General features: G+C 48.8%; 1 protein-coding gene across 3 annotated transcripts in view; it reads left to right on the top strand.

The window, feature by feature from the left end:
* znf385c (zinc finger protein 385C) overlaps window positions 1–26,349 on the top strand; it is a 65,415-nt gene that overhangs the window by 23,107 nt on the left and 15,959 nt on the right. The window contains exons 2-3 of one of the 3 annotated variants that reach the window (XM_028969323.1): window positions 6,674–6,830; window positions 7,168–7,449. In XM_028969323.1, the coding sequence (XP_028825156.1) occupies window positions 7,170–7,449 (280 nt within the window). In that variant the 5' untranslated portion in view covers window positions 6,674–6,830; window positions 7,168–7,169. Of the gene's footprint in view, window positions 1–6,673; window positions 6,831–7,167; window positions 7,450–13,822; window positions 13,975–26,349 lie in introns of those variants that run through there. The other 2 variants (XM_028969322.1, XM_028969324.1) reach the window with 2 other exon arrangements.

The raw sequence follows: 26,349 nt of genomic DNA, 5'->3' as shown, positions 1-26,349 counted from the left end.
CTGTGTCGCAGTTGATGCCCAGCGATTTGGCTTAAACCCCCCGCCGCACAAAGAGCTGTCATTTACCCCCCACCCCATATAGCCTGTACATGCGCCGTAAAAATTTAGAAGGACCCGATATAGGTCCTGGCAGAAATGCTTAGCATAGCTGAACTGCATTACGGGATCTGTACAGGACCCACGTCAAATTACGTTCTCGCCCGGGGAATAGGAGGAATGGCAAAATGGCCCGTAAAGCGCCTCCGAGGTCAGGAACCTGATGACAGCACACTGACAACACAGATTTCCCTGCTGCTGCGCCGCGCTCGACCTTCCAAGATGCGAGGCTCGCGATGTGAAAATATAGCGCTGCCTGGCAGTATCCAGACTCATTTTACGGCAACATCACGGTGTTGTCACAGAAGAGAAGGGCCGATCTAAAAGTTCAACAATCGGGACTGCTACATCAGTCGATAAAGTCAATGAAGTTAGCTGAGCGACCTACTAAACCATATTCAATTACTAATGTGCATTTATTATGGAGTTTAAATCCATTCTATTCTACAAATTCTCCTCAGTGGTGACAGCGGTACTATAGGCCGATGCCAGAGCATAATTCGTCATTTGTATGTATAGCATCACAGCGATGCCGACCTCCTGCTGTTGACATTCCATATGGACACGAATGCTGTCAGGCGATATAGAATTAAATAGTGGAAGATGACGGACACCATCAGCCTGTCAACGTAAATGCTTCAACGTTGCTTTACAATTTTCTTACAAAGGTTGCCATGAAATCGGTCAATTTAGCTTGTGACATCACATGTGACTTGAACAGTACTTGCTATTACTAGCTGAATATGTTTTGACAGTCGTCAATATATCTGTGTGTCCTGACCCCTTTTCATGCCAGTTTTGACCCTCAGTTTCTGAACGGGGCAGGAATTCATCTGGAGAATTCACTCTGGGTGAGTGTGGACGGGTGTGTTGAACCAAAAAGGATACATGGAACCAAGAACGAAGAAGAAGTCTCACAAAATTGGATAGCCCTCAGTCTTGGACGAGATAATCCACCCCATCTCAACCAAACCGAGCAGAGGATTTCCATTTAGGCGTGAACTCGATTCTCCGGAACTCATCAGAGCTGTAGGCCCTCGACCTTCTGCATTCACGAGAAGTGTTAAGGGGATTTAGCCTCCAGCACTGAAGATGATGTCCAGTCGTACAGTCAAGCTGTCCACATGTTCCAGCCACAGCACTTCAGCTGTTGTGGTCTTTACAGTCGGACTTGTCAACACGCAGCCCCTTAGATTCCAAGGTCATGGTTTGATTTGTTGTCACAATTCAGGCAACGCTGGCACGTCACGGCCCGGGCCATCGTCTGTTCTTTTTATTTGGGGGCTTAAGGGCCTAATGAATTAGAGTTGCACCAAACGTGGTGCCCGCTGCTCTAATCCAACACCAGGAAGACGGTCCCATAATAAAACAGGCCGACGCGCTGCGGCATCCCCGAGCCTGCTAATCACGCCCACAGAATGGCAGTTTGAAGGCGAGCCGATGACAGCGTCACGCCCGGCAGCTGTGGCTGGCAGTAAAGAGACGGGTGCATTTTAATATAGCCGTCAGGGGCAGCGCCATGCAGGTGGGTGGACTTGTTACTCTGTCCGTGGTGGGTGGAGGGTTATGGTTTCTTCGGTCAGGTTTAAAGCTTGTGGAATCGGCATATGTGACTATGTGGTTGGTTGGAGCCTAACTTTGGTCGGTTGGGACTTTTATCTGACTGTGAAACGTCCAGAAACTTTGATATGAGGCCTAAGGCAAAACAAACTGAAGCTATGAATACAGTGCAGGCCAGAGGTTTGGACACACCTTCTAGTTCAATGTGTTTTCTTTATCTTCATGACCATTTACGTTGGTAGATTCTCACTGAAGGCATCAAAACTATGAATGAACACATGTGGAGTTCTGTACTTAACAAAAAGTGGAGACGTGACCTCCACAGTCACCGGACCTGAACCCAATCCAGATGGTTTGGGTTGAGCTGGACACCCCAAACACCTCTGGGAACTCCTTCAAGATGGTTAGAAAACCATTTCAGGTGATGAGAGAATGCCAAAAGTGTGTAAAGCAGTAATCAGAGCAAAGAAACTAGAATATAAAACATGTTTTCACTTATTTCACCTTTTTTTGTTAAGTACAGAACTCCACATGTTCATTCATAGTTTTGATGCCTTCAGTGAGAATCTACCAACGTAAATGGTCATGAAGATAAAGAAAACACATTGAATGAGAAGGTGTCCAAACTTTTGGCCTGTACTGTATATCAAACAGAACAAAGAGTTAAATCAACATGTTGATTGTAGATCATTATATTTATTTTGCATTAGCCATCATTTAAATAATAGCTTGTGGAGACCACAAGGGGGTGATGTACCGTTTCAAGGCCTTTTGGAGCTCTAAATTGGTCACCTGACAGGTTTATTTGCATTAATTAAAAGTGTTCTTATACAATATGGTATTTGGTGCCACTGTCAACACCACTTTCTCATGTTTATATGTTTGTGTCTTACTTATAGCTTTAAAATGCAAGTGGAAACAGAAAAATAAACTGTGTCTATTAGTACTCATTGTGTAGCGAATGTCTGAAATGTTTAATGTTTTATCCATTTGAGATTCGCCATGACAGATCATGGTCGTCAATATTGCTAAACTATTCACTCTCCATATTAGACATAATGATCTAAGCCAATCTGGATCTGTGGTGTGTGTTGTGTGTGTGTGTGTGTGTGTGTGTATGCATATAACATGAATTATCAGAGACCGAGAGGACCCGAGAGGACATTTAACGCTCGTGGTTTAGTCCGTTCACATTATAAAGCAACATAAAAACCATTTGGTTTTTGGGCGGTTGAGGGGCCCGGCGCCTCTGACCCGTGAAATTAGGCCCTGGGCTCGGAGCTCACACCTCCGCCGCTGCGCTCTTGAAGCGTGACCCAGTAACGCTGACTCCTGCGCCCCCCCCCACCAACCGATGGCACGTTCTCCACGCTCCCGCAGAGACAGCTGTAAAAATAGCTTCCGCGTTCTCGCCGGTGGAGTCGACATGTAGGTTTCTAAGCTGGAAAAAAACACAGAGACGCAAATATTCACCTCCGCCGTGACGGTCGTGTTTCCTGCAGGAAACCGTGGCGACCCTGATGTACATTTACAGCATTTACCAGACGGCCTTATCCAGAGCGACTTACAGTCAGTAGTTACAGGGACAGTCCCCCCCTGGAGACACTCAGGGTTAAGTGTCCTGCTCAGGGACACGATGGTAGTAAGTGGGGTTTGAACCCGGGTCTTCTGGTTCACAGGCGAGTGTGTTACCCACTAGGCTACTACCACCCCAGTGCTGTAGAGGGCAGTAGAGTTCGTTACTGAAAAAGCCAGCAATCAAAATGTAACGATTGGTGATCTGATGCCAAGAACGTACGGGCAGAAGGTTGCCGGTTCGAATACCGAGGTGCCACTGAGCAAAGCACCGCTGCCCCTCGGGTGATGGTTAAATACAGAGGACACATTTTGGTGGGTGGCCTAGGGGTCAAGGAAGCGGCCCCGTAATCAGAAGGGTGCCGGTTCGAATCCCGATCCGCCTGTCATGGCCGGCCACTGCTCACCAAGGGTGACGGTTAAAAACAGAGGACACGTTTCACTGTGTCACCGGGTGCTGTGCTGCAGTGTCTCACAATGACAATCACTTCACTTTCACTTCAAGTGGGCGGAACAAACGACATTTGTGGGCGTGTCCGTCTTCAGATTCACTAGTTACTTTGTGGGCAGAAAGCACAAATTTAAATCCAGGCAAATAAACTTGGTTTAAATATATGGGATAATGTAATTTCATAATTGTATGCTGTATATGACCTTTCTAGTGTCGAGTGTCTCACATTGTATATAAAATGTACAGTTTGAAAATATGTCCAGTCGGCACTTTTTGAACCGGACGCTGACGCTCTGCATTTTGATGACGGTCATGTCCCTGAGCAGGACACTTAACCCTGAGTGTCTCCGGGGGGGACTGTCCCTGTCACTACTGACTGTAAGGCGCTCTGGATAAGGGCGTAAATGTAACTGTAGAACAGAGTAGCGTTGCACCGCAGGCCTGGCGCGGCTGCCGGTGTTGACGTGTGGAGATCTGACCCCGCCCACCCACACTGTTCACACCGGCGCCGTCGCACTCCTGCTCACGCTGACACGCGCGCCCGCAGCTGGGCCGTAAACGGTTAGTTTATTAGCGTGCCGCGTTGGCAGACCGGTCGGGCCGTGATTGATGACTCCTTTCAGACGCTCCCAGTGGGGACCGTGACACGTGGAGGAAGTGTGTGTGTGTGTGTGTGTTTGTGTGTGTGTGTTGGGGCCGAGATGGCATAGTTGGCACCCGTCTCCCGTAGCACAGCTGGCCGTCCCCGCTGCCAGTCCCTCGTCCCCGCACAATGGCACCGGCCCGGATTCGTCTCCTTTCCGCCGCGCAGGTGCGCCGGCTGTCAAAACCCTAATGGCTCATTGCTTTCTGTTTATTTATTTATTTGTCTTCACTGGAAGTTCCCAGCATGCCGAGGGGAACGTTTGCCGCCTACGCCGGGAAAAAAAAAGAGAGTCTCTCCGGGCGATCGATCCCGAGTCCGCTGCGGTGATAAACGTCCGCCGCCTTTAATGGGCCCTGAGGCGCGATGGAAAATCCATGCGGGGGAACCCGGCGGGGTGGACAGCGGGCGCGGCCAGGCCCGACGCCGCAGGCCGCGGCCGGTTTCATTAGCGCCGGCGTCGATAGCTCCTGCCGGAGAGCCAGTGAGGCGGCGAGCGCCGCTTCAACCGAGAAACGTTTATCAGGCGAAATCCAGGCCCGTTGGGCTGGAAATGGAGTTGATTCTGCTGCAGTAGCGCCGAGTGTGTCTGTGTGTTTGTGTGTGTGTATGTGTGTGTGTTTGTGTGTGTGTATGTGTATATGCATGTATGTATATGTATGTGTGTGTGTGTGTGTGTGTGTGTGTGTATTTCTATGTATGTGTATGTGTGTGTGTGTGTGTGTGTGTGTATTTCAATGTGTGTGTGTGTATGTGTATGTATATGTGTGTGTATTTGTATATGTATGCGTGTCTGTGTGTGTGTGTGTGTGTGTGTGTGTATATGTATATGTGTGTGGGGGTGTATGTGTATATGTGTGTGTGTCTGTGTATGTGTATATATATATGTGTATATGTGTGTGTGTGTGTGTGTATGTGTATATGTGTGTGTGTTGTGTGTGTGTATGTGTATGTGTGTGTGTGTGTATGTGTATGTGTGTGTGTGTGTGTGTATGTGTATATGTGTGTGTGTGTGTGTGTATGTGTATATGTGTGTGTGTATGTATATATGTGTGTATGTGTATATATATATGTGTGTGGATATATGTGTGTGTATGTGTATATATGTGTGTGTATGTATATATGTGTGTATGTGTATATATATATGTGTATATATGTGTGTGTGTGTATGTGTATATGTGTGTGTGTGTGTGTATGTGTATATATATGTGTGTATGTGTATATATGTGTCGGCCCGACAGGCCTCTACATTCAGCTGTTAACAGCTGGTCCGGTCGGGACATGTGGGCCGCGCCCTGGTGGTTTCTGGTGTTACTGTCGCACCGGTTATTTTTACCACCTGCCGCCCGCGGAGGTCTCGCTCTGCACCGGTGTGAGGAGCGTTCATTCATTTCCACATGATGCACCAAAAAGCCTAGTAGTGAAAGCGATTATTTTTATGAAACACTGCAGCACAGCACAAGGTGAAACGTGTCCTCTGCATTCAACCGTCACCCTTGGTGAGCAGTGGGCACCATGACAGGCGGGCGGGGAGCAGCGTGTGGGGACGGTGCTTTGGTAGCCTAGCGGGTAACACACTCTTCTACGAACCAGAAGACCCAGGTTCAAACCCCACTTACTACCATCATGTCCCTGAGCAGGACACTTAACCCTGAGTGTCTCCAGGGGGACTGTCATTGTAACTACTGACTGTAAGTCGCTCTGGACAGCATTTAAATGCTGTAAATGTAAATGTTCTTTTCGGGTCCGCTTCCTTACCAACATGGCGACGACTCTGTTCTCTTCTCATCCTCTTTTAAGAAAAAAATAATAATAATAATAATGATCAATAACCGACGTCATAAAACACTGTCACATGCGAACCGGCATCAAACAGAGTTTTCGCCTTAAAGCGGAATGTGGGGGTATATCGCCCCCACGTGGCCGCATGGATGAACTGAAGGGTCCCACTGTGCATATAAATTACATCCTTTGTACGGTTTACATACATTTACAGCACTTATCAGACGCCCTTTTCCAGAGCGACTTACAATCAGTATTTACAGGGACAGTCTCCCTGGAGCAACTCAGGGTTAAGTGTCTTGCTCAGGGACACAATGGTAGTGGGATTCGAACCTGGGTCATACGGTCATATTGCTATTATATATTATTATATATAATATGTTAAACACACTTTTATATGGCAGGTGTATATGTCCACCTTGCACAGCAAGCGAATTTGGACTTTCAAACCCTGGTTCCTTCCCACCGTGCAGCGATCTTCCCAGATTCCCAAAACTGGGTTTTCTCATCAACTTACTGCGCCACCGTGAGGACGACTGTCTTAAGTCGGGTTTTTTTTTTGTTAGGTTTTCAGCCTTCTGATGGTCGGGTAGATGTGAGCTGAGGGGACGACCCGTGGGCCTGTAATCATAGGCTGCTGCGTTTATGCCGAGAAAGACGCTCCATCGGTGGTCTTCAGGCCCGACCTGTGACCCCCCACCAGCCCCAGCGTCCATTTTCTCTGTAAATGTGGTTTTTAACTCTTCTCTTGCGACTTGCAATTACGACCTCCAGTCCTATTATTTAAAAGGCAGAAAATCACGTTTCTTTTCGATTACCATGTAGTTTCGAATCACGTATGGCATCCAAAGAAATATAGCACAGTTTTCTGAATATATAGACAGATATATTTATACAGCACCAGTCTAAAAGTCTGGACGCCGCTGCTCTGTGGTGGTTGTGGAGAAAGAGATGGAGCCATTTTGCAGAATCCAATAGAAGAAACATATTTATTATTTGTAGTATGAGGAGAAAGTGAAGTTGGATGAATGATGAATTGTAATATTTGTCTCTTATTTAGGGATGAAGAGGCCCTTTAGCCCAACTTTGGCAGAAAATGGGGAGAGCGACGCAGGCGAGGCCCGCGGGGGCCGGCGCCACGGGGACTCGGACCCCCGGCCCAAGCGGGAGCGCAAGCAGAGGACCCTGACGCTGTGCGAGGTGTGCAACATCCAGCTGAACTCCAGCGCCCAGGCGCAGATCCACTACAACGGCAAGACGCACCAGCGCCGCCTGCGGCAGGCCAGCCACGGCAAGGCCGGCGGAGGAGGCCGCGACGCCGGCGGCCGCCGCCTCAGCTCAGGTCAGCACCTCCTGCGCGCCGAGACGTGTGCTCGCTTGTCGGGAAGCGCAGCACCCCCTCCGGAGATCCCGCTCCTTGTTCCGCCGCTGGTTCGGTTCGGTTGCAAAACGACAAGCACTCATTAAACCCCCGTTTACCTCCGGCTGGGCCACGGGATTCCGTGCGAGCGATCAATGGACAAGGTGAATAATGGACAAGGGGGCAGCGGTGGCCTAGCGGTTAATGAAGGGACCCCGTAATCAGAAGGTTGCCGGTTCGAATCCCGGTCCGCCGAGGTGCCACCGAGCAAAGCACCGTCCCCACACACTGCTCCCCGGGCGCCTGTCATGGCCGCCCACTGCTCACTCAGGGTGATGGGTTAAATGCAGAGGACAAATTTCACTGTGTGCACCGTGTGCTGTGCTGCTGTGTATCACATGTGACAATCACTTCACTTCACTTCACTCAGGGTGACGGGTTAAATGTGGAGGACACATTTCACTGTGTGCACCGTGTGCTGTGCTGCTGTGTGTCACAAGTGACAATCACGTCACTTTACACCACGTTTAGCCAGGCAGAAACGAAGCCACACGCCGTCAAATGAGATTCGGTGGTCCATCAGATCTTTTTTGCGTTGCCAGATTATTATTTTAGAACGTTTTCTCATTAATCCGAGCCGCTAAATCCCAACTGTGAGAATCTTTCTCTTTATTTTGAGACCGTTAGTCATCATTTCCACGAATCTCGTCGCGCTGCCAGAAATGGCCTCCCACAAAAACGCTAAAATACATCCCTAGAAATAAAAAAAGCGAGATGGCCGTCTCGAGCCCGACCTAGCGCCAGAGCTCCGAACGGCGCCCTCCCGGAGCCGCCGTGATTCATCCCGTTCTAATTTTACTGCCTAACCACGGAACGCCGAGCCAGAGAAGGCCGCTTTTATTTTAATTCATGCAGCATGCAAATCCATTTATGTTCATATCCGAAGTCAGTGGCAGTGGAACTTGGTGCTCGGCGATGCGCCTCGGATATAAAAATGGCTCCAGGTGAAATTTATCTGATATCTGTGTGTGGAGATTAGTATTTTTTGTATATTTCTGGTGACCTTTTGGGTTCTGAAGCTGCTTCATCTGCCCTTCTAAGTCACCTTGAGGAGAAACGAGGTCCATTCTGGTAACGAAGTGCTGATCCCAGGTCAGTCATTATGGGTCGAGGTACGTGTCGAGGCGGACGTTTTGACGCTGCCGCCGGTCGTCCTTTCCTGGAAGCGGAGCTGAGGACACCTGCGTTATCGGAGCCGGAGATCTCCCGTCCCAGGCTGGGGACATCAAAGCGGCCCTTCCTCCCCCGTGGCGGCCCGTCACGCCGGCAAATTACGTTCGTGACGAGAAATCGGTCACACCTTCTCCCCGGCCAGCCCTCGGCGAGAGTGTCTTTCCTCCCGTCCACACTTTTCCCTCTGTTCCAACCTCAAGGTCACACTCGTGTCCCTGAGGAAGAACGTTGTCTTCTGCGGGAGTCTGGATGGTCGCTGCAGCGGGCAGACGGCTGTAGATGGAGAGTTACAGTTATCTACAGTTATGATTTCTTCGTTTGGAGTACAAACCGTACAAAAAAAATCTTTTGGTATAATATGCAACACAAAAAAACGGCACGAAACTTTCTTACACAACCAACTTTTTTTTTAAATTTTATTGTACCCAATCAGATTTCAGAATCAGACCTTAATGGCTGTATGGATATTTTGATGTACGGGTACTGAGATGATAAAACCTTTCGCCCGTACGTGGACAGGAAAGATGGTCCCATCTACCGACCAGCAGATGTTTCCTAAATTGACCCTCTGGGATGGACAACGTGCAGAATATAATAACGTCGGGCGTATGACAACTTCTGCTGACATCACGCGCTGGAACGCGGCCGAGAGAGAGCGAGCGAGCGAGAGAGAGAGAGAGCGAGTCTACCCCTCCGGCCAGATGACTACGCGTAAACCAGCCTCGTCGCCGAAGGACGCTGATCCTCCGTCGTTGGGGGGCCTGCGTCTGTGTGTCCGATGGAGGTGTCCCCACCTGTGTCTCGGTCCTTGTTGGTCCATCTTCGTGAAGCCCGCCTGTTTGTCTGACACACTGACTGCTGGTCTAATTCGATTCCTCGCGTGGAAATTGGGCCTAATAACCGCGCCCTGCCCGCCGCCGCCGACACGCCGGTCACCTTTATTCCCCGTAATGAAGTGTGCGGCGCGTCCGCATGACGCTCGCGAGAGGGGGGGCACACGCTCGAGGGTGCGGATTAGCCGAGACGCCAACACCAACACCAAGTTTTTACTTCATTTCAGAATGAGGTCAGATTAAAATACGGGACCACAAATAACGAATCTGAAGGACAGAAAGAACTCAGGACCCTTTTTGGTATTTTCTCTAGTGAAGCTGGATGCGCGTGGTATCGTGCGGTTCTGGGGTTAATTTCGGTTTTTTTACTTTACTTTACTTTACACTTTTATCCAAAGCGACTTACATGAGGACGACACCAGCAATTCTCGTTCGGTTTCTATAGATTTTGAGTTACAAAACTAAGATCCCTGATAAGGCCCAACTTGTCAGGAAAAGAACATGCTGGGAATTGTTAAGTTCTGGACGAATTTAATTTTTTTTGTGTGTGTGTGTGTGTGTGTGTGTGTGAGAGAGAGAGTGTGAGTTTGTGTGTGTGTCAGTATTAGACTCTATTGAAATACTTTTTGAACAAGTGGGTTTTCAGCTGCTTCTTAAAGGTGGTATTAGTCTCGGCTAGTCGAATGGAGCAGGACAAGTTGTCCCACCAGCCGGGGACAACGAAGGAGAACAGAGTTGATTGGGATCGGAGACCCCGTGAAGAGTGGATTTTCAGTCTTGTTTCGAGTGCAGATCTGAGAGGGCGTGCAGGAGTGTATCTGGCTAGTAGTGTGTTGGTGTAAGGCAGCATCATGGATTTAAACTCGATGCGAGCAGCTACCGGGAGCCGGTGGAGAGAGGTGAGAAGAGGCGGGACGTGGGTGTGATTCAGCTGGTTGAAGATGAGACGTTTTGGACCATCTGGAGGGGTTTTATGGTGACCTGTACGTTCTACATGACCGTGGTCCCCACGAGAACGTCCAGGGAACTGTAGGTCCCACCGAGGTCCTCGCCAATTCTCATTTACACATTTATATAAATGGAAGCGCACAGCCCTTGGTGACCAGGCTCAGGTGTGCTGGAGGTTATTAATCCGATTTTTTATTTTATTCCGGATCGGGAACCGTTGACCTACGAAGAAGCTCGGCTCGCGTTTCGTTCCCTCCACAATGGAGGGGAAAAAATGGAGACGGTATAAACCGGCGATTCGGCCGCGTTTCAGGGTTTTTGTCTCGCCGGCTCGTCGGGATAACGGTGACTGGAACGGTGGACGGCTGTTTGTCGGTGCGGGGGGGGGGGGCATTGTTCCCAGGCGCCTGCGAGCGCGAGTGTTCGGGGCCGATAGCGGGATTAGTCCGCGCCGCGCCGGCGTGGGCCAGGGCCGAGGGCCCGAAAGCGAAGGAAGGGGAAGGCAGGGATGAAGGCAGTCTAACACACTCCTCCTCCTCCTCCCGCTCTCTTCCTCCTGCGTGTGACGAGTGTGACGAGTGTGACGAGTGTGAGCTGGCGGCGCGAGCCCAGCTGGCCAGGAGTCTCCCCTCGCAGGCGGCATCGGTCCTGGCCACCTCACTGACCCTGCCAGCCTGATTATTTTATGGTTTGTGTCATGGTCTCTTGAGCAATTCATAAACTCGTTTTTTTTTTTTTTTTTATTCGTACTCCCGGAGTGTATTCCCCCGATTTCGTCCAGCGTTACTTAAAAAAAATTATAAATTATATTATTACCGGTAATACACAGCATCACACGTATCGGACTAATCCATATTCTACCAAAGGATCGAGTCCTGGCATCTCTCACAGTGATTTATAATTTATAAGTTCAGTAGATATAATAAATATAGAAATAGCATAATTAGCTATTATAATGAAAATGTTAATCCCTGGTAATTATATTATATTATATGTGATGCTTGTAGAGGAAAGTATGATTCTACATTAACACGTATGGATAATGCGTATTTGTTTTATCTTGTTATTTCTTATTTGCACACACACACACACACACACACACAAGATGCGGTTTTGGTGAACGCCCTCTGTTGTAAGCCGTGGAGCGGAACATCTACCAGCGGCGCAGACCGGGGCGGCCATTTTGTACGTCTGTATTATTTACCAGGCACCATGCTTGATCTTTTCTAAAAGGCAGTGAAGAGTGTGTAGATGCCTGGAGTGTGTGTGTGTGTGTGTGTGTGTGTGTGTGTGTGTACAGGGCCAGTTGGTTGACACCGTTTTACATTAATCAAAATGAACAGCACAAAACACCACATGTACAAAATGCAAATTCGTACACACACGCACACACACTCACTCACACACACAAACCCACACACACACACACACACACACACACACACACACACAACCACACACATGTCTTTCTCACTCTGTATCGCACACACAGCAGCAGAGGCCGACAGACGTGATTCCGTGTTTATCGGTGTTGTGTGAAGTGACGGCATTATCACCGTCCTGTTAATGCACCGGGGCTCCGTGTTTTCTTCTCACTGTCTGCTGGGTGACAGACAGACCGGAGAAAAGGAGAGAGAGGGAGAGAGAGAGAGAGAGAGAGAGAGAGAGGGAGAGAGAGAGAGCGAGAGAGAGAGAGAGAGGGAGAGAGAGAGGGAGAGAGAGAGAGCGAGGGAGAGACTTCTCACCACAAATCTAATTTCCATTATGTGTGAAATGAAGTGTAAATATGTGAGCGTCTGTGAGGATGTTAGTGCAGTGCCCTTGCTGTGTGTGTGTGAGTGTGTGTGTCAGCACTATGTGTCACACTGTGGTAATGCAGGCCGACAGAGAGGCCGAACCCAGCCGAGCGTTCACGTGACATTTGAATCTGCCAGGGGTCTCTTCTCTCTCTCAGTGTGTGTGTGTGTGTGTGTGTGTGTGTCTGCATGTGTCTTCCTGTGTATTAATGCACTTTTGCGGTGTGTGTTTGTTCACAGTTGTTTTAAGTGACGGTCCTTTAACGGTCCCGCCGCTCCCATGGTAACCAACCGTTTTTACTATAAAAGCTTGAGCGGTGTGTGTGTGTGTGTGTGTGTGTGTGGTTAGGGGACTATTGTGCTGCACGTTGGGCATTGCAGCCACGTGGCTTTATTGGGGATACTGGGGGATACCTACAACAACGCCACGCCCCCAACTTTTGGGAACCACCGTGAACTACTGGCGATGCTGGAATTCCCTCCTTTTCCTCAGTCCCGGGATGTTTTCAGTATTCCTTGGAGACCTCGAGTCCCCCCGTGCCCCAAAAATACAGTACACACGTCCCCAGCGTGGCACCTCGACAATATAATGAATGGGAGGGGACAGAAGGCAGAGGGCGGGATGGTAGCCCAACCGGGTTCGGGTGTTTTTCTCCTCTTCTTTATGTACGTGTTTTTTTTCCCCGGACTTTCCTGCATGTGTGTGTGTGTATTTGTGTGTGTTTATGTGTTTGTATTTGTGTGTGTGTTTGTGCGTGTGTGTGTTTGTGCATGCGTGAGTGTGTGTGCGTGTGTTTGTGCGTGCGTGTGTGTTTGTGTGTGTGTGCGTGTGTTTGTGTGTGTGTGCGTGTGTTTGTGTGTGTGTGCGCGCGTGTGTGTTTGTGCGTGCGTGTGTGTTTGTGCGTGCGTGTGTGTGTGTGTGTGTTTGTGCGTGCGTGTTTGTGCGTGCGTGTGTGTGTGTGCGTGTGTGTTTGTGCGTGCGTGTTTGTTTGTGTGTGTGTGTTTGTGCGTGCGCGCGCGCGTGTGTGTGTGTGTGTTTGTGCGTGCGTGTGTGTGTGTTTGTGCGTGCGCGCGTGTGTGTGTTTGTGCGTGCGTGTTTGTGCGTGCGTGAGTGTTTGTGTGTGTGTGTGTGTGTGTGTGTGTGTGTGTGTGCGTGCGTGTGCGTAATGCGCTCTGCTTGGATTCTTTTTTTGCTCCTGCGTTCCTTCATTCGTTCTTTTTCTCCCACTGACGTTTCAGCACCAGCTGCTGCCACCGGACCTCTGGGAGACCATGTTCATGTCGACACGACGTGTGACAGACATTACACGTTATTACACATGAACTGCGCAAAAGTAGAACAACGTCGTGTTGTAGGTTACGTAACAGCTGTATGTCGGTGAAGGTGAATATTTTATTATACGTGGAATAAAAAGGACATTTTTATTGTTGAAATGTGGAGAGAGTGAGTTGGAGATGTTGGAGAGACTCGGAGAGCTGGTTCTTATCGCGACCCCCCTCCCGATCTCTCTCTCTCTCTCTCTCTCTCTCCACCTCCATCCCTCTCTCTCCCCATGTATCCTGGGAGCGCAGATCAGTTGAGCGTTATAAGCTTGTAATAGAGACGCGGTGTGTAGCGGCTCTCCGGCTCGGATTAGCTCCATGTGACTCGCCGAGGCTCGGACGCAGTCGGACGCAGCGCGGAGAGATGATTTTGGGTAAGGCGCGATGTGAAGTGTGGGGTGCAGCGTGGAGAGTTAATGTTGGGTAAGGCGCGATGTGAAGTGTGGGGTGCAGCGTGGAGAGTTAATGTTGGGTAAGGCGCGATGTGAAGTGTGGGGTGCAGCGTGGAGAGTTAATGTTGGGTAAGGCGCGATGTGAAGTGTGGGGTGCAGCGTGGAGAGATGATGTTGGGTAAGGCGCGATGTGAAGTGTGGGGTGCAGCGTGGAGAGATGATGTTGGGTAAGGCGCGATGTGAAGTGTGGGTGCAGCGTGGAGAGATGATTTTGGGTAAGGCGCGATGTGAAGTGGGGTGCAGCGTGGAGAGTAAATGTTGGGTAAGGCGCGATGTGAAGTGGGGTGCAGCGCGGAGAGATGGTTTTTTGATAAGGCGTGATTCCCTCCGGTTCCCGGGAGCGAGATGAGTGAACTTCGGCTTCCTCGGGAACAAAATTCTCCTCCGATCATCACCGGAGCGCGGAAATTGTCGCGTTTCGCGCGCGTTTCGGGGTGGCGACGCAGGGACAGTTTGGCGGGTTTTTACGCACAGTTCCCTACTTCTGTTGTCACTTGTTCGCGCAGTTCTAAAGGAACGTGTTGACTGCGGACTAATTTTGATAAAAGTCATCGGATCTCAGTGTCGTGGACTTCGCGTGCTGTGGACATGTCCCCGTCCGAATTGTCCCCTGATTGTAATGTCCTTGGTGGCGACGGCGATGACAGGTATAGGAGGACACTAAGGAGGTGAAGAAGATGCCTCCTCTCTCACCATTTCTGACCCTCCACCCTGCATCTTTTTTTTTGGGGGGGGGGGGCTCCTCGGGGGTAATAATCCTCCAGTGAGACAGCACACCCAACCCCCCCCCGAGCTCCTGGGCGGTTTGACTGGCAGCCCACCGTGCCAGCGTGGGCCCTGACGAGCCCGCCTGATGTGGCACGGTGCGCTGGCAGCCCCCCCCGACACACACACCCCGCGGTGGGCATATGCTGTGCCTGTCGGGGGGCTCTGATTACGGAGACAGGCTCGGGGGAATAACACGCCGGAGGCGAGGTGCGGCCGTCTCCTCGCGTTAACCTTGCCGTGAGATGCCACCGCCGGGCCCGAGAAATCCGGTTTATTCCTGCGTAATTGTCCTTCAGTCCCTCGTTCTCTGGACCCTGAATTAAGACTAATTATGGACTCGGTTATATAGTCCGCCTGTAATCAGCCCGATCGAATGGCCCGATGCTTTTGGCTTTTTACTTATCCAGCGGTTACGGTGAATAAGACGAGATCATTTCAGACCGGATTCAGGTTTAAGAAGCTTTTTTAAATGTATTTATTTATATGTTGAAATTGAAATTTGTTGGAATGTTGTGAATTTTGACATTTGTGGAATGAATAACGTCTAAATTCGGGTAAATTCAGCTAATGGGCGACAGGCACGGTGATTAAACTGCATTAACGGCGGATAGAACGGCGCTGTTGTACCGGAGAGAAGCACCGATGGGGCTCATCATCACGGCAGAAATAATACTCCAATAATCAAAAATCCCGTGTCCGCCATCAGTGTGCAAAAGCACACACACGCGCGCCGTAACCAGCTTCCGATTAGGGAAAATTGGCCCGCCGGATGGGCCAGGAGACGAAATATCTGCTCGGCTCGCCCGCCCTTTCTCCCCGATCAATGATCATTGGAGGGCCGTGAGCCGTTACGGCCCGTCTCGAGCCAGGAACCCCGCAGCGAGGACGTCTAACACTATTCATGTGTAATATATATATAATAACATATATATAAATATACACACACACACACACACAATATATATACAGTATATATATATATATTCACACACACAATATATATATATATATATATACACACACACACATACATATACATACACACACATACATATACATATACATATACATATACATACATACATACATACATACATACATACATATATATATATATATATATATATATATATATATATATATATATATATATATATATATATATATATATATATATATAAAAAAGCCAGGACTGGTTCTGGTTACTGTTTAGAAGCGGCGCCTCCCACACCGGAGCACAGCAGCCGGTTCTCACCGAAGCCCACGTGCATCTCCGGCGGCCGTCAGGAGGGTCCAAAAAAAAAATAACAACACGTCAGGCAGCGCGGGGGAGACCGGTTCCGGAAGGATCTCCTCGGCACAGGGACCTGGCGGGCCAGTTTTTAGTGCGCCGGTGCTCATTTGTGCAGATTTAATGTCGGAGATGAAACCACGCGGCACAGTGTCGTGATGCAGGCCCGTTGGACACGTTATCAGGCGTGTGTCTGAGTCCATGGCGTGGGACCGGGGCCGTTTTGGACCTGTCCTACCGGAGGACCAAAACCGCACGTGGAAGCAGCCATGTTGCAGCGCAGGTGTCCCTATTAAAGTGGCCGGCAGAGCACGTCACCCGCTGTGTTCTGTTAAATGGAGGCAGGAACATTTGGGGACGTTAAAGGGGACGATGCTCAGGGCCTCGGATAGTTCAAGGGTTTCTGATAAATTGGCAAAAGAAAAAGCATCAAAGAATCCCATGCATAAATTATTATTAAAAAATGCACGTTTCTCATGACGTCATCGTCATCTGTACCAGTATAGCATAAAACTGGGGGGGTCGTTTTTTTTTTTTTTTCTTCCTTATCACCGTGCAGCAGCATTTCATGCACGCGACGAATTATTTCTTATCGACGTTCTATTAAAAACAGCAATGAAATATAATACTTCAAAACACACGTCGGCGTCCTGCGGCTAATTGCTGGTCGGCTGTGCGAGAGCAGCGCTTCCCCGGACGTCCATAAACATCTGAAATGTCAGGACGTCCCCTATGGCGAGCCGTGCACGCTCCGCGGCGGGAAATCTGAGGCTAATCTGTGTAGAAATATCCCGGCCGGCTCAAAGGGACCTTTTCCACCCGCGCGGCTACGGGAGCACCACCGAAAACCAAGGGCCCGCCTGACTTTACCGACACCCCAAATTTCACACTACGAGGTCGGCTGTCCTCACACGTGTCCGTATTATTACAGTCCGAGTGATATGTTCTCTCGGTGCCGCAATAGATTCATTTATATTCATCTATATATTTTTTACGTGCGCCGATTGCGCTCAGGGGGCCGAAATTCAATAATGGCCAATCTGAGGTGCGATTGATCGGCCGAAAGGGCTTTTGTTTGGGCTCCGCTTGACGCCTTTCGCAAAACAGATAATTGAATTGGAAGAATAATTATGCCGCCGGACAAAATTTGATTTTGCTCAAAGTGGGGAGTTCAGTAGCTGCGAGTCGCGGCGAAACTTTTAATGTCAGGTCGCGTTTGCGGTGCCTCCGAAACAAAAACGTCAAAGAAGTCAATTAATTCCCCAGTCCAGATGCCTGTTGCCTCAGCGTCCAATAACTCGGATGAATTCCCCGGCCCTGGTGTGATTGGTCGGAAATGAGCATGTTAAGACCTGGTGCTTTGAAGGCAGCCTCTGGTAGAACGTGCGGCGTGGAATTTACCGAAGCTTCGATTTGGAGTTTATGTGGCTTTTCTGTTAAAGCCAGGATTAGTTTAGGATTTTGTGGGCACGTTCAGAACCTGGACATTGTCTTTATTGTCTCTTCGGTACCATTTGTTGGTCCAGTCCGGAGTGTATGTCCTATGCTTTTTAGACCAGGATAAAGCCTTCAGGAAATATGGAAGGTCATTGTTACCATATCTTCCAGTCAGTGCCATAATTACCAATGCGACTTTAAAAATGGCCCCATATATCATAACTAACCATGATCCCACTGATAAAATAAAATGTATAATGATATAAAACACGAATGTTTTTTTATTGAATTGTTCTCTGAAGGTAATGCCTAAAATGAAACCATTTTATCAATATCATTTGTCTTTGAGAGCAATTTGTCACATAATTTATTTTAAATATGTAAATGAATGTGCATTTCATTCATGCAAATAAGATGTGGAATCTCTACCAATCTGGCAAGACCGGAAACTAATAATGTCATATTTTACCACATCTACTGGTAACATTAGTCTCATTAGGCAGTGGTGGCCTAGCGGGCAGGGGAGCAGACCCACAATCCTGTGGGTTCAAATCCAGATCCGCCGAGGTGCCACTGGGCACAGCGCCGTCCCCACAGCCTTCTCCTGTCGTGGCTGCCCACTGCTGGTGGTCGAACACAGGGGACACATTTCGTTGTGCGCATCGTGCGCTGTGTGACAAAAACTTCACTTTGGCCACGGCCGTAGATTGGCGAGTTAAGAGGTTTAGTTCACGTGAATGGAACGCTCTCACTCATGAGTTTGATTGACCCCCAACATTAATACTCGTTTTGGAGGCGGGGAATTCCTCTCTTCTCATCCTCCCGTCCCCGCCATCTCCTCAGGAGGTCACGCCGATCGTACAGAGCGGCAGATGGATGTGACAAATAGACAACGTTTATTCGGTCATTTACCAAGTGCCGTCATGCCCTGCCAGCCAGAAAGGGACATTTTCACTACCGTCCATGCAGCATATAAATCCAACTTGGGATCAAAGGTTAATTATATATATAGCTTTAATTATTTCAAAATCAATAACGCATTATCTCGGATTATTATTATTTTCCGTACTACTTGTCCCAAAAATGAATACATAAGGACAGGATAAGGACAGGATGTGTAAGTCGGACTCAGATGGTCAAATGGCGACTATCACACGCACACACACACACACACACACACACACTTGAGGTTTAACCATCTGAGCTCTCCTCGGCGACCTGCCTGTAACCTCCTGAAACCTCTCGAGGTTCTGAGGTGCGCTCTGCTTTTTCAGTGTTGACGGCGAACCAAATGCACCCCCCCCCCACCCCATGGACCATCGGTTAACCGCTTCCGCCGCGATGCGGAAAACAGAGATTAAATCCTATTTCTTTATGCGTCAGAGTGAAATGCCCCCCCCATCGTTTCTGATGGGCCGGTTTCGTAGCGGTCAGCGCGGGCTGAAGGTTTTACAGTCATCTGGAACTGCTTGTCCGGCCGGCCAGCTCTAATCCTGCCTCCCCCCCAAAAAAATAAGGATCTGCGTTCATAACCTTCACGATTGTGTGTGTGAACTGGACGTCCTTGGGGACGTCCTTGGACGAATTTTTGTTGCGCGCGTGTCAGCGCGTTTACATTTTTTTTATGTTTAGAGGATACGGATTACATTTACGGCATTTGGCAGACGCCCTTATCCAGAGCGACTTACAACGTGCTTTCAAGTTACCGTCGATGAAGAGATCAATTCCGGTTCACTAGGACCCCAACTATGAATAAAACCTTTTTATTCACTCTGTTGTAGATTCTGTACACAAAGTTCGACAACAAGAAAATTACAATTTAATCTAAATATTCTCTAAAGAGGAAGGTCTTGAGCTGCCGTGTGAAGGTGCTCAGTGACTGAGCTGGAAGTTCATTCCACCACCGAGGGGCCAAGACGGAGAAGAGTCTAGATGAGCGTCTTCCTTTTACCTTCAGAGATGGAGGGACCAGGCGAGCAGTACTGGAGGCTCGGAGTATACGAGGTGCAGTGCGAGGTGTAATAAGGGCTGTGAGGTAGGATGGTGCTACTCCATGTTTGGCTTTGTAGGCCAGCATCAGTATTTTGAACCTGATGGGTGCAGCTACTGGGAGCCAGTGGAGGGAACGTAGCAGAGGGGCGGTGTGGAGAACTTGGGAAGGTTGAAGATCAGTCGTGCTGCTGCATTTTGTATGAGTTGTAGAGGTGGGATGGTACATAGTTGTAGACCAGCTGGAAGGGAGTTGCAGTAGTCCAGTCGTGAGGTTACTAAGGACTGAACCAGGATCTGGGTGGCCTGGGTTGATAAGGGCGGACTCATCTGATATTGTAGAGAAGGAATCTACATGAGCGGGAAAGATTGCTGATGTGAGTCGAGAAGTCTATTGTTACGGGCTGTTGCAGAAGGAGAGAGCTGTGAGTTGTCCAGGTAAATAGCAAGATCCTGATGTGGTGAAGAATCTGCTGGAATGAATATTAGTTCAGTTTTGGTGGGATTGAGTTGGAGGTGATGGGCTGCCATCCAAGACGAGATGTCGGTTAGACATGCAGAGATTTTGGAAGCAGCATGAAGATCAGAGGGAGGAAAGGAGAAGAGGAGTTGTGTGTCGTCAGCATAGCAGTGGTAGGATAATCCATGTGAGGAAATGACCTCACCAAGTGATCTCGTGTAGAGGGAGAAAAGGAGAGGACCTAGCACCGAGCCTTGAGGGACACCAGTGGAGAGTCTACGTGAGGTAGATGTGGATCCTTTCCAAGTCACTTGGTAAGATCGCTCATCAAGATAGGAAGCAAACCACTGCCATGCTGAGCCCCGAATTCCAAGCCTCTTCAGGATTGTTCTGTGATAACAAATGTTGTTCTGTGATAACATTTACATTTACATTTGCAGCATTTATCAGACGCCCTTATCCAGAGCGACTTACAATCAGTAGTTACAGGACAGTCCCCCTGGAGCAATTTTAGGGTTAAGTGTCTTGCCCAGGGACACAATGGTAGTAAGTGGGATTCGAACCCGGGTCTTCTGGTTCATAGGCGAGTGTGTTACCCACTAGGCTACTACCACCCTATGGAGTGATAGCTGGTTGTAGACACAGCGCTCAAGGATTTTGGATAGCCTGACCGAGCGCAACTCCTCGGTCGGGACGCTACAAGATCTTGTCCAAAGCGCTCAATCTGACCTCTCCTTCCTGCTAAGGACATAACTGGTCCACGTTTATTTTTCTCGCGTTAAATATGAAATATCGAGTTCGTTGCGCGCACCTCTGCACGGTGACGGCGGCCGCGGCCTTCGTGTACCGCAGCGGTGACTGTTCCTGTTCGGGAAGATGTAGACAAGTGTCCACACCGGACGACTACATATAAAAAACTGATCCAGGAGCTACAATATCGTGTTGAATAAACCGTGTTGGTTTTAGGGGTGTGTAGTGATACAGAGACTGCGGCCATCTTTGGGGTCACGTGGGACGGACTCCGCAATTTAAATTTCCGCGTAAAGGAGTTACCCTCACAGATGAATTGTCAGGGCCCGTCGCCGTGGCGCGGCGCGGCTGTAACCGCTGCGGACGGAAGACGCCGGCCTCCCCCTCCCGGCTCCCTCCGATGCCCAGAGCAGCAGTAATAATTAAAAGACCGTCAATGTTTCTAATTAGACGGGAGAATGGGAGGGACGGGCAGGAGTTGGACGGCTGGCACTCGGATCATAGGCACCGTTCTGACACACACACACACACACACACACACACACACATCTCCTTATCTCCCGTACCGCAGAAGGCTCTGGGGTATTTTTAGTTTCCATTCAGACGGAGGAAGGTCCTATACAGACTTGCTGAATAAACCATTCCGGGGGAGGGTTATAAAATTAGCAGATAAGGGTCCTCATACCCGGGCCGGGCGGGGCCGGGCAGGGCGGGACGATGGAGGGGCGGAGGTTAAACCCAGGCGGCGGTGCTTCTTTACGCCCGACGCGCAGATGTTAATTGCACTTGTTTATGACTCTTTTCTGCCCCGAACGGGTGGGTGGTTTTTGGCAGGGAGCTTGATGTGTGTCCAGTGGTCCCACTGGAAGGTTTTCCGGGTGTGAGCGTACGAAAATACACTTGTGCACGTAGACGAAGTGTGCACAGCTCTGGAGAGCTCAGAATCCAATTAAATAATCCACTTATTAAAAAAAAACTAGTTTTATTGTATTTGTTGTAATAATTTGGGGTTTGGTATTTGGCTTCTTTGACAATTTCTAGTAGTTTTTAGTATTTAAAGTTTCGAACCTTTTTCATTGAATTTGACATGAATGGGGTTTTTTTTATTATTATTATTAAAATTTTCATGGAAATAACGACCCTTTTCTGTCGAGCTGATGTAATCACTGCGGGACCCACGCACAGCTTCAACATTGACGTTTTCTGAAATTTCTGGCCTTACGATTAGATTCGAAATGGATTATTGATTCAACAACGATTCTATATTAAAGCCATACATTTGTTTCCAAATTACACTCCCCATTTGACGGCGGCAGCAGGACAGTAGGTGTCGGTAGCTGCGCCAGTTACGTTTTCGGTTGAAACAAGCGCGTATGTTTGGACAACGTTGTGTAGTAGTTGTGGTTCAGTTCTTTTTGCGAATACATTTTTTCCGAATGTACGAACTGATTTCGAATCATTGTAGACAGAGTGCCGGTTCCAATGTGATTGCTCGCTTTATACATTTAGTCTTGAGTGAACGTGTTGTTTGTTCCTGTATTGTACCGTGTTTTTCCTTAATTTTCCCTGTGGTCCCGGGAGAAAAATAATTTTGTACCACAGAGTGCATTTTTAACGGCTACGGCCCCGCCCCTGAACGGGTTGTGGTCTTGCTGTTAAGCAAATGCTGGCAAGAATAATCAGCATTGCCAGTGTTAACGTGTGGTGTTCGTATGCCATGTTGTGGACTCGGTTAGTCGCCCCCCCCATTATGGTGTCTGCAGGATCCCCTCGGATACCGCAGAGCTGTTGACTGCAATTTCCAAAGAGGCATTTTTAGCTGCTTACTGCTACAATCCATCTACATTTACATTTACAGTATTTACCAGACGCCTTTATCCAGAGCGACTTACAGTCAGTAGTTACAGGGACAGTCCCCCCATGGAGACACTCAAGTGTCTTGCTCAGGGACATGATGGTAGTAAGCAGTATTTGAACCTGGGTCTTCTGGTTCATAGGCGAGTGTGTTACCCGCTAGGCTACTACCACGCCTATACAATATGCATTTTTACAGTACCCCATGTTTATGAGGGGCGGGGCAACTTTCACATTACGTCTTCAACGTTATCAGACATGTAAGCAGAAAGGCCTGCTGGGTATTTAGCTTCACATTCTCCCAAATACGGATATCTAGCAAAAGTCAGGATAGTTCAGATGCACGTGACGTGACGTTTGCGTCATATTTCAGGATCTCAGCTCACGCTTGACTGACGCGCCGTGTCCGCCAGCGGCCATGTTGTCTTGGGTCGTACCGACCGTGGTTTCTGGGATCCGGGACCTTGTGGAGGGTCAGATAAGGAAGCGTTTCTGCGAGGTGGCCATGTTGGAAATGCTCGAAAGCAGGTGGCTCTGCTCTTCTCTGCCCTGCTCTGCATGGCGGTAATTAGCCCGGCCCCATCCACCCCTTCTTGGCGGTTCTCTCCGCCGCAGACGGCCTTTCTTCATGAAGAGCGGCGATAATCACCACTCGTGTTTTTCGCACCGCGCCGAGGGCCGGTTTAACCTCCCGTTCCGTTTGGTAGCGCGTTGCCGAGGGATACGTTGGGTGGTTTGGCTCTGGGGCGGCGCTGCGGCATTCCCACCTGGTCCAGGCTCCAGGACTCCGCATTTAACCTTGAGCCGCGGTGTGTGTGCGTGGCGGAAAGACGTACACCGCCGGGGTTAGATCGCGCCTCGAGCGTGTTATGGCTAAAATAGCGGTGGAGGCTCAGCCAGGCTGCCGCGGCCCCTCCTCCAGAGGACGAGAAAAGTCACTCCGGCGCCGTGGCATGGCTCACAATATCACACACCGAAACACGGCCAGCGGTCACCGTAAAGCGATTCATTTACCGCAGGAGAGTGTATGAAGACAGAAGACTCTTCGTGGTGTGGGGCTGGCGAGCGTTTGGCTCGAGAGCTGCTCTGCTGTAAAACATTTACATTTACAGCATTTACCAGACGCCCTTATCCAGAGCGACTTACAGTCAGTAGTTACAGGGACAGTCCCCCCCCTGGAGACACTCAGGGTTAAGTGTCCTGCTCAGGGACATGATGGTAGTAAGTGGGGTTTGAACCTGTGACTTTGTAGTCTTCTGGTTAATAGGCAAGTGTGTTACCCACTAGGCTACTACCATCCCCAAGAAGTTGAATTAGCCTTTTGATTGGAAACCATTGATCATTGGCCTGAAATAAACACACCGATCATAATAAAGTCACAGAGTTTCTTAATAGAAAATCTCTTCACTTCCAGTCAGGACTGGTCTAAAATAAACATTTACAGTATTTACCAGACGCCCTTATCCAGAGCGACTTACAGTCAGTAGTTACAGGGACAGTCCCCCCCTGGAGACACTCAGGGTTAAGTGTCTTGCTCAGGGACACGATGGTAGTAAGTGGGGTTTGAACCTGGGTCTTCTGGTTCACAGGCAATTGTGTTACCCTCGAGGCCACTACCAATGTTGGATGTCAGTTGGAGAATTGATACCGATATTTTGACATTGATGGTTGATTTGTAAGAGAAATTAATATGGAGGAGGTGACAGTAGTCAATTCTGAAATTGGTAGAAAATGTATTCAGGTCTATGGTGTGGAAATGGATGAAGGTGGGGAACAAAGGAATATGCAGATTCATGCAGTTAAATCATTCAAATTAATTTGACCAATAATTATGCTAATACCATGATATCATTATGATTTGTTTATTTTTAATATTTAAAAACAAGTTTTTATTGTATTTGTTGTAATAATTTGGGGTTTTGTATTTGTATTTGGTTTCTTTGACACTTTCTAGTAGTTTTTAGTATTTAAAGTTTCGAACCTTTTTCATTGAATATGACATTTTTTTTTATTATTATTATTTAAATTTTCATGGAAATAACGACCCTTTTCTGTCGAGCGGATGTTATCACCGCGGGACCCACGCACAGCTTCAACATTGACATTTCCTGAAACGTCAATGGGAGAAATGAGGTGAAATGGGCTGCGGTGCTGATAAGAAAAGCCAGAGTGGCGATCAAGACAATGGAAAAATACAAAAAATAAAAAACCAGTGGGAGAAGCTCGGGGGGAAACGGGCCCGTTAAAAGAAAAGCAATGAATTCATGTAGAACATTATGTTGTCCTTTGTCAAGTTGCCGTTGAAAGAGTCACGTTGGGAGCGAATTCCGGTAATTTACTCCGGTCCCGCTGAATCGAGCGTGGCCCCGGCCAGATGGGAAGGCCTTTTATCTGCAATTGGTTGAGATTTAGTCCAATAGGATGCAGCCTGTGGCCGCATACAGATGGGCGAAAAGGAGAAATGTGGCAGGGGGAGGGGCCTGTTCATTATGATAATCATTAGCCCATTGTTATGTGTGTGTGTGTGTGTGTGTGTGTGTGTGTCGTTCTTTCCCCTTATTTCTTACGATGTGTTGGACTGTCAGGCATGATTGACATCTGGCACAATTAGATTACAGTAATAAGAGCCGCCTTCCGACAAATGGCCTCCGCCGCTTTAAATTTAGCTCCCCCATCCATGCAGCTGTTCCCGTTTAATTGTACCGTTTGTCGATCATTTTTTATGATAATTATTATTGTAGAGTACCTGCTTCTGCCAGATGTCCCTTATAACAGAAATAATTCCGAGAGAAATAGCACGTCTGCTCTTCACCCCCCCCCAAAGGTCAGAGGTGCAACCGGGAGTAATTATCTAAATGCGAAGGACAAACGGTTAACGTTAACCCTCGCATTCTCCTTCACGTCGGCTTTATTGTCCTTCCGCGCTCTCTGTTGGTCCCCAGGGTGTCATCTTCACAGGCCTGGGGGGACAAAATGCTGCAGGCTGATGCCATCTCCTAAAACCACGTCATCGGCCCAAAATCAAGAACGTCACAAAGAGCCGCGGGCCCTTCTACACCTACTTTTATACCCAGCGTCTGATGTTTGGAAGCAGCTCCAGTGACGATGGCAGCGTTCTTCTCTTCTCCTGAGATAATCACGCACTCCTTCCGTCTACCAAACGATCGCAATGGCTCGTTTTAATTGTTTGTTCTTCCTCCTGACTTGATGAATCCCGACTGACGGGGAGATAATGAGACGGCACCAGACGTGAACTGCCGCGCTCGACCGGGAAGTCCAGTGTCTGAGCGTTTTAACGGACGCGCTCGTTCGTCAACGTCAAACCGCGGCCGCGCCAGTAGGTCCTTTTCCTGCCGCGATGTTCCGTTGGCCTCCGGTGTCATTTTGTGGAACACAAAACCCATCCGAGCGCATTCAGCGGGGGGGTGGCGCTCGGAAAAAACCCCACAAAACATGGCTCCATCAAGAGCCCATTTCGGGGCGCACACGTTGCAGACGTTCAAATAATGCCGTCCCACGATGCACTTCTGTTCATGTAAAACTGGGTTCCGCCTCATTTCTTACAGAGCTCCGTATGGAGATTCCCATTATTCCCTGCGGTTTTATCCATAGGGTCTGAAGAAAATCCCGTCTTCACGCTCACGTGGCTGCGTGATATCAGAACACGTCATTTACGAAAGTAAAATTCTTCTTGTTTGTGTCATGGGTGAATGATATTTTTCTAAGTGAGCACGGAGGCGTCTTCTCG

The sequence above is a fragment of the Denticeps clupeoides genome, chromosome 2 (genome assembly GCF_900700375.1).
Source record: "Denticeps clupeoides chromosome 2, fDenClu1.1, whole genome shotgun sequence".
NCBI lineage: Eukaryota > Metazoa > Chordata > Actinopteri > Clupeiformes > Denticipitidae > Denticeps > Denticeps clupeoides.
Note: the sequence above shows the minus strand (reverse complement) of the source record. Positions and strands in the feature narration are given on the sequence as shown.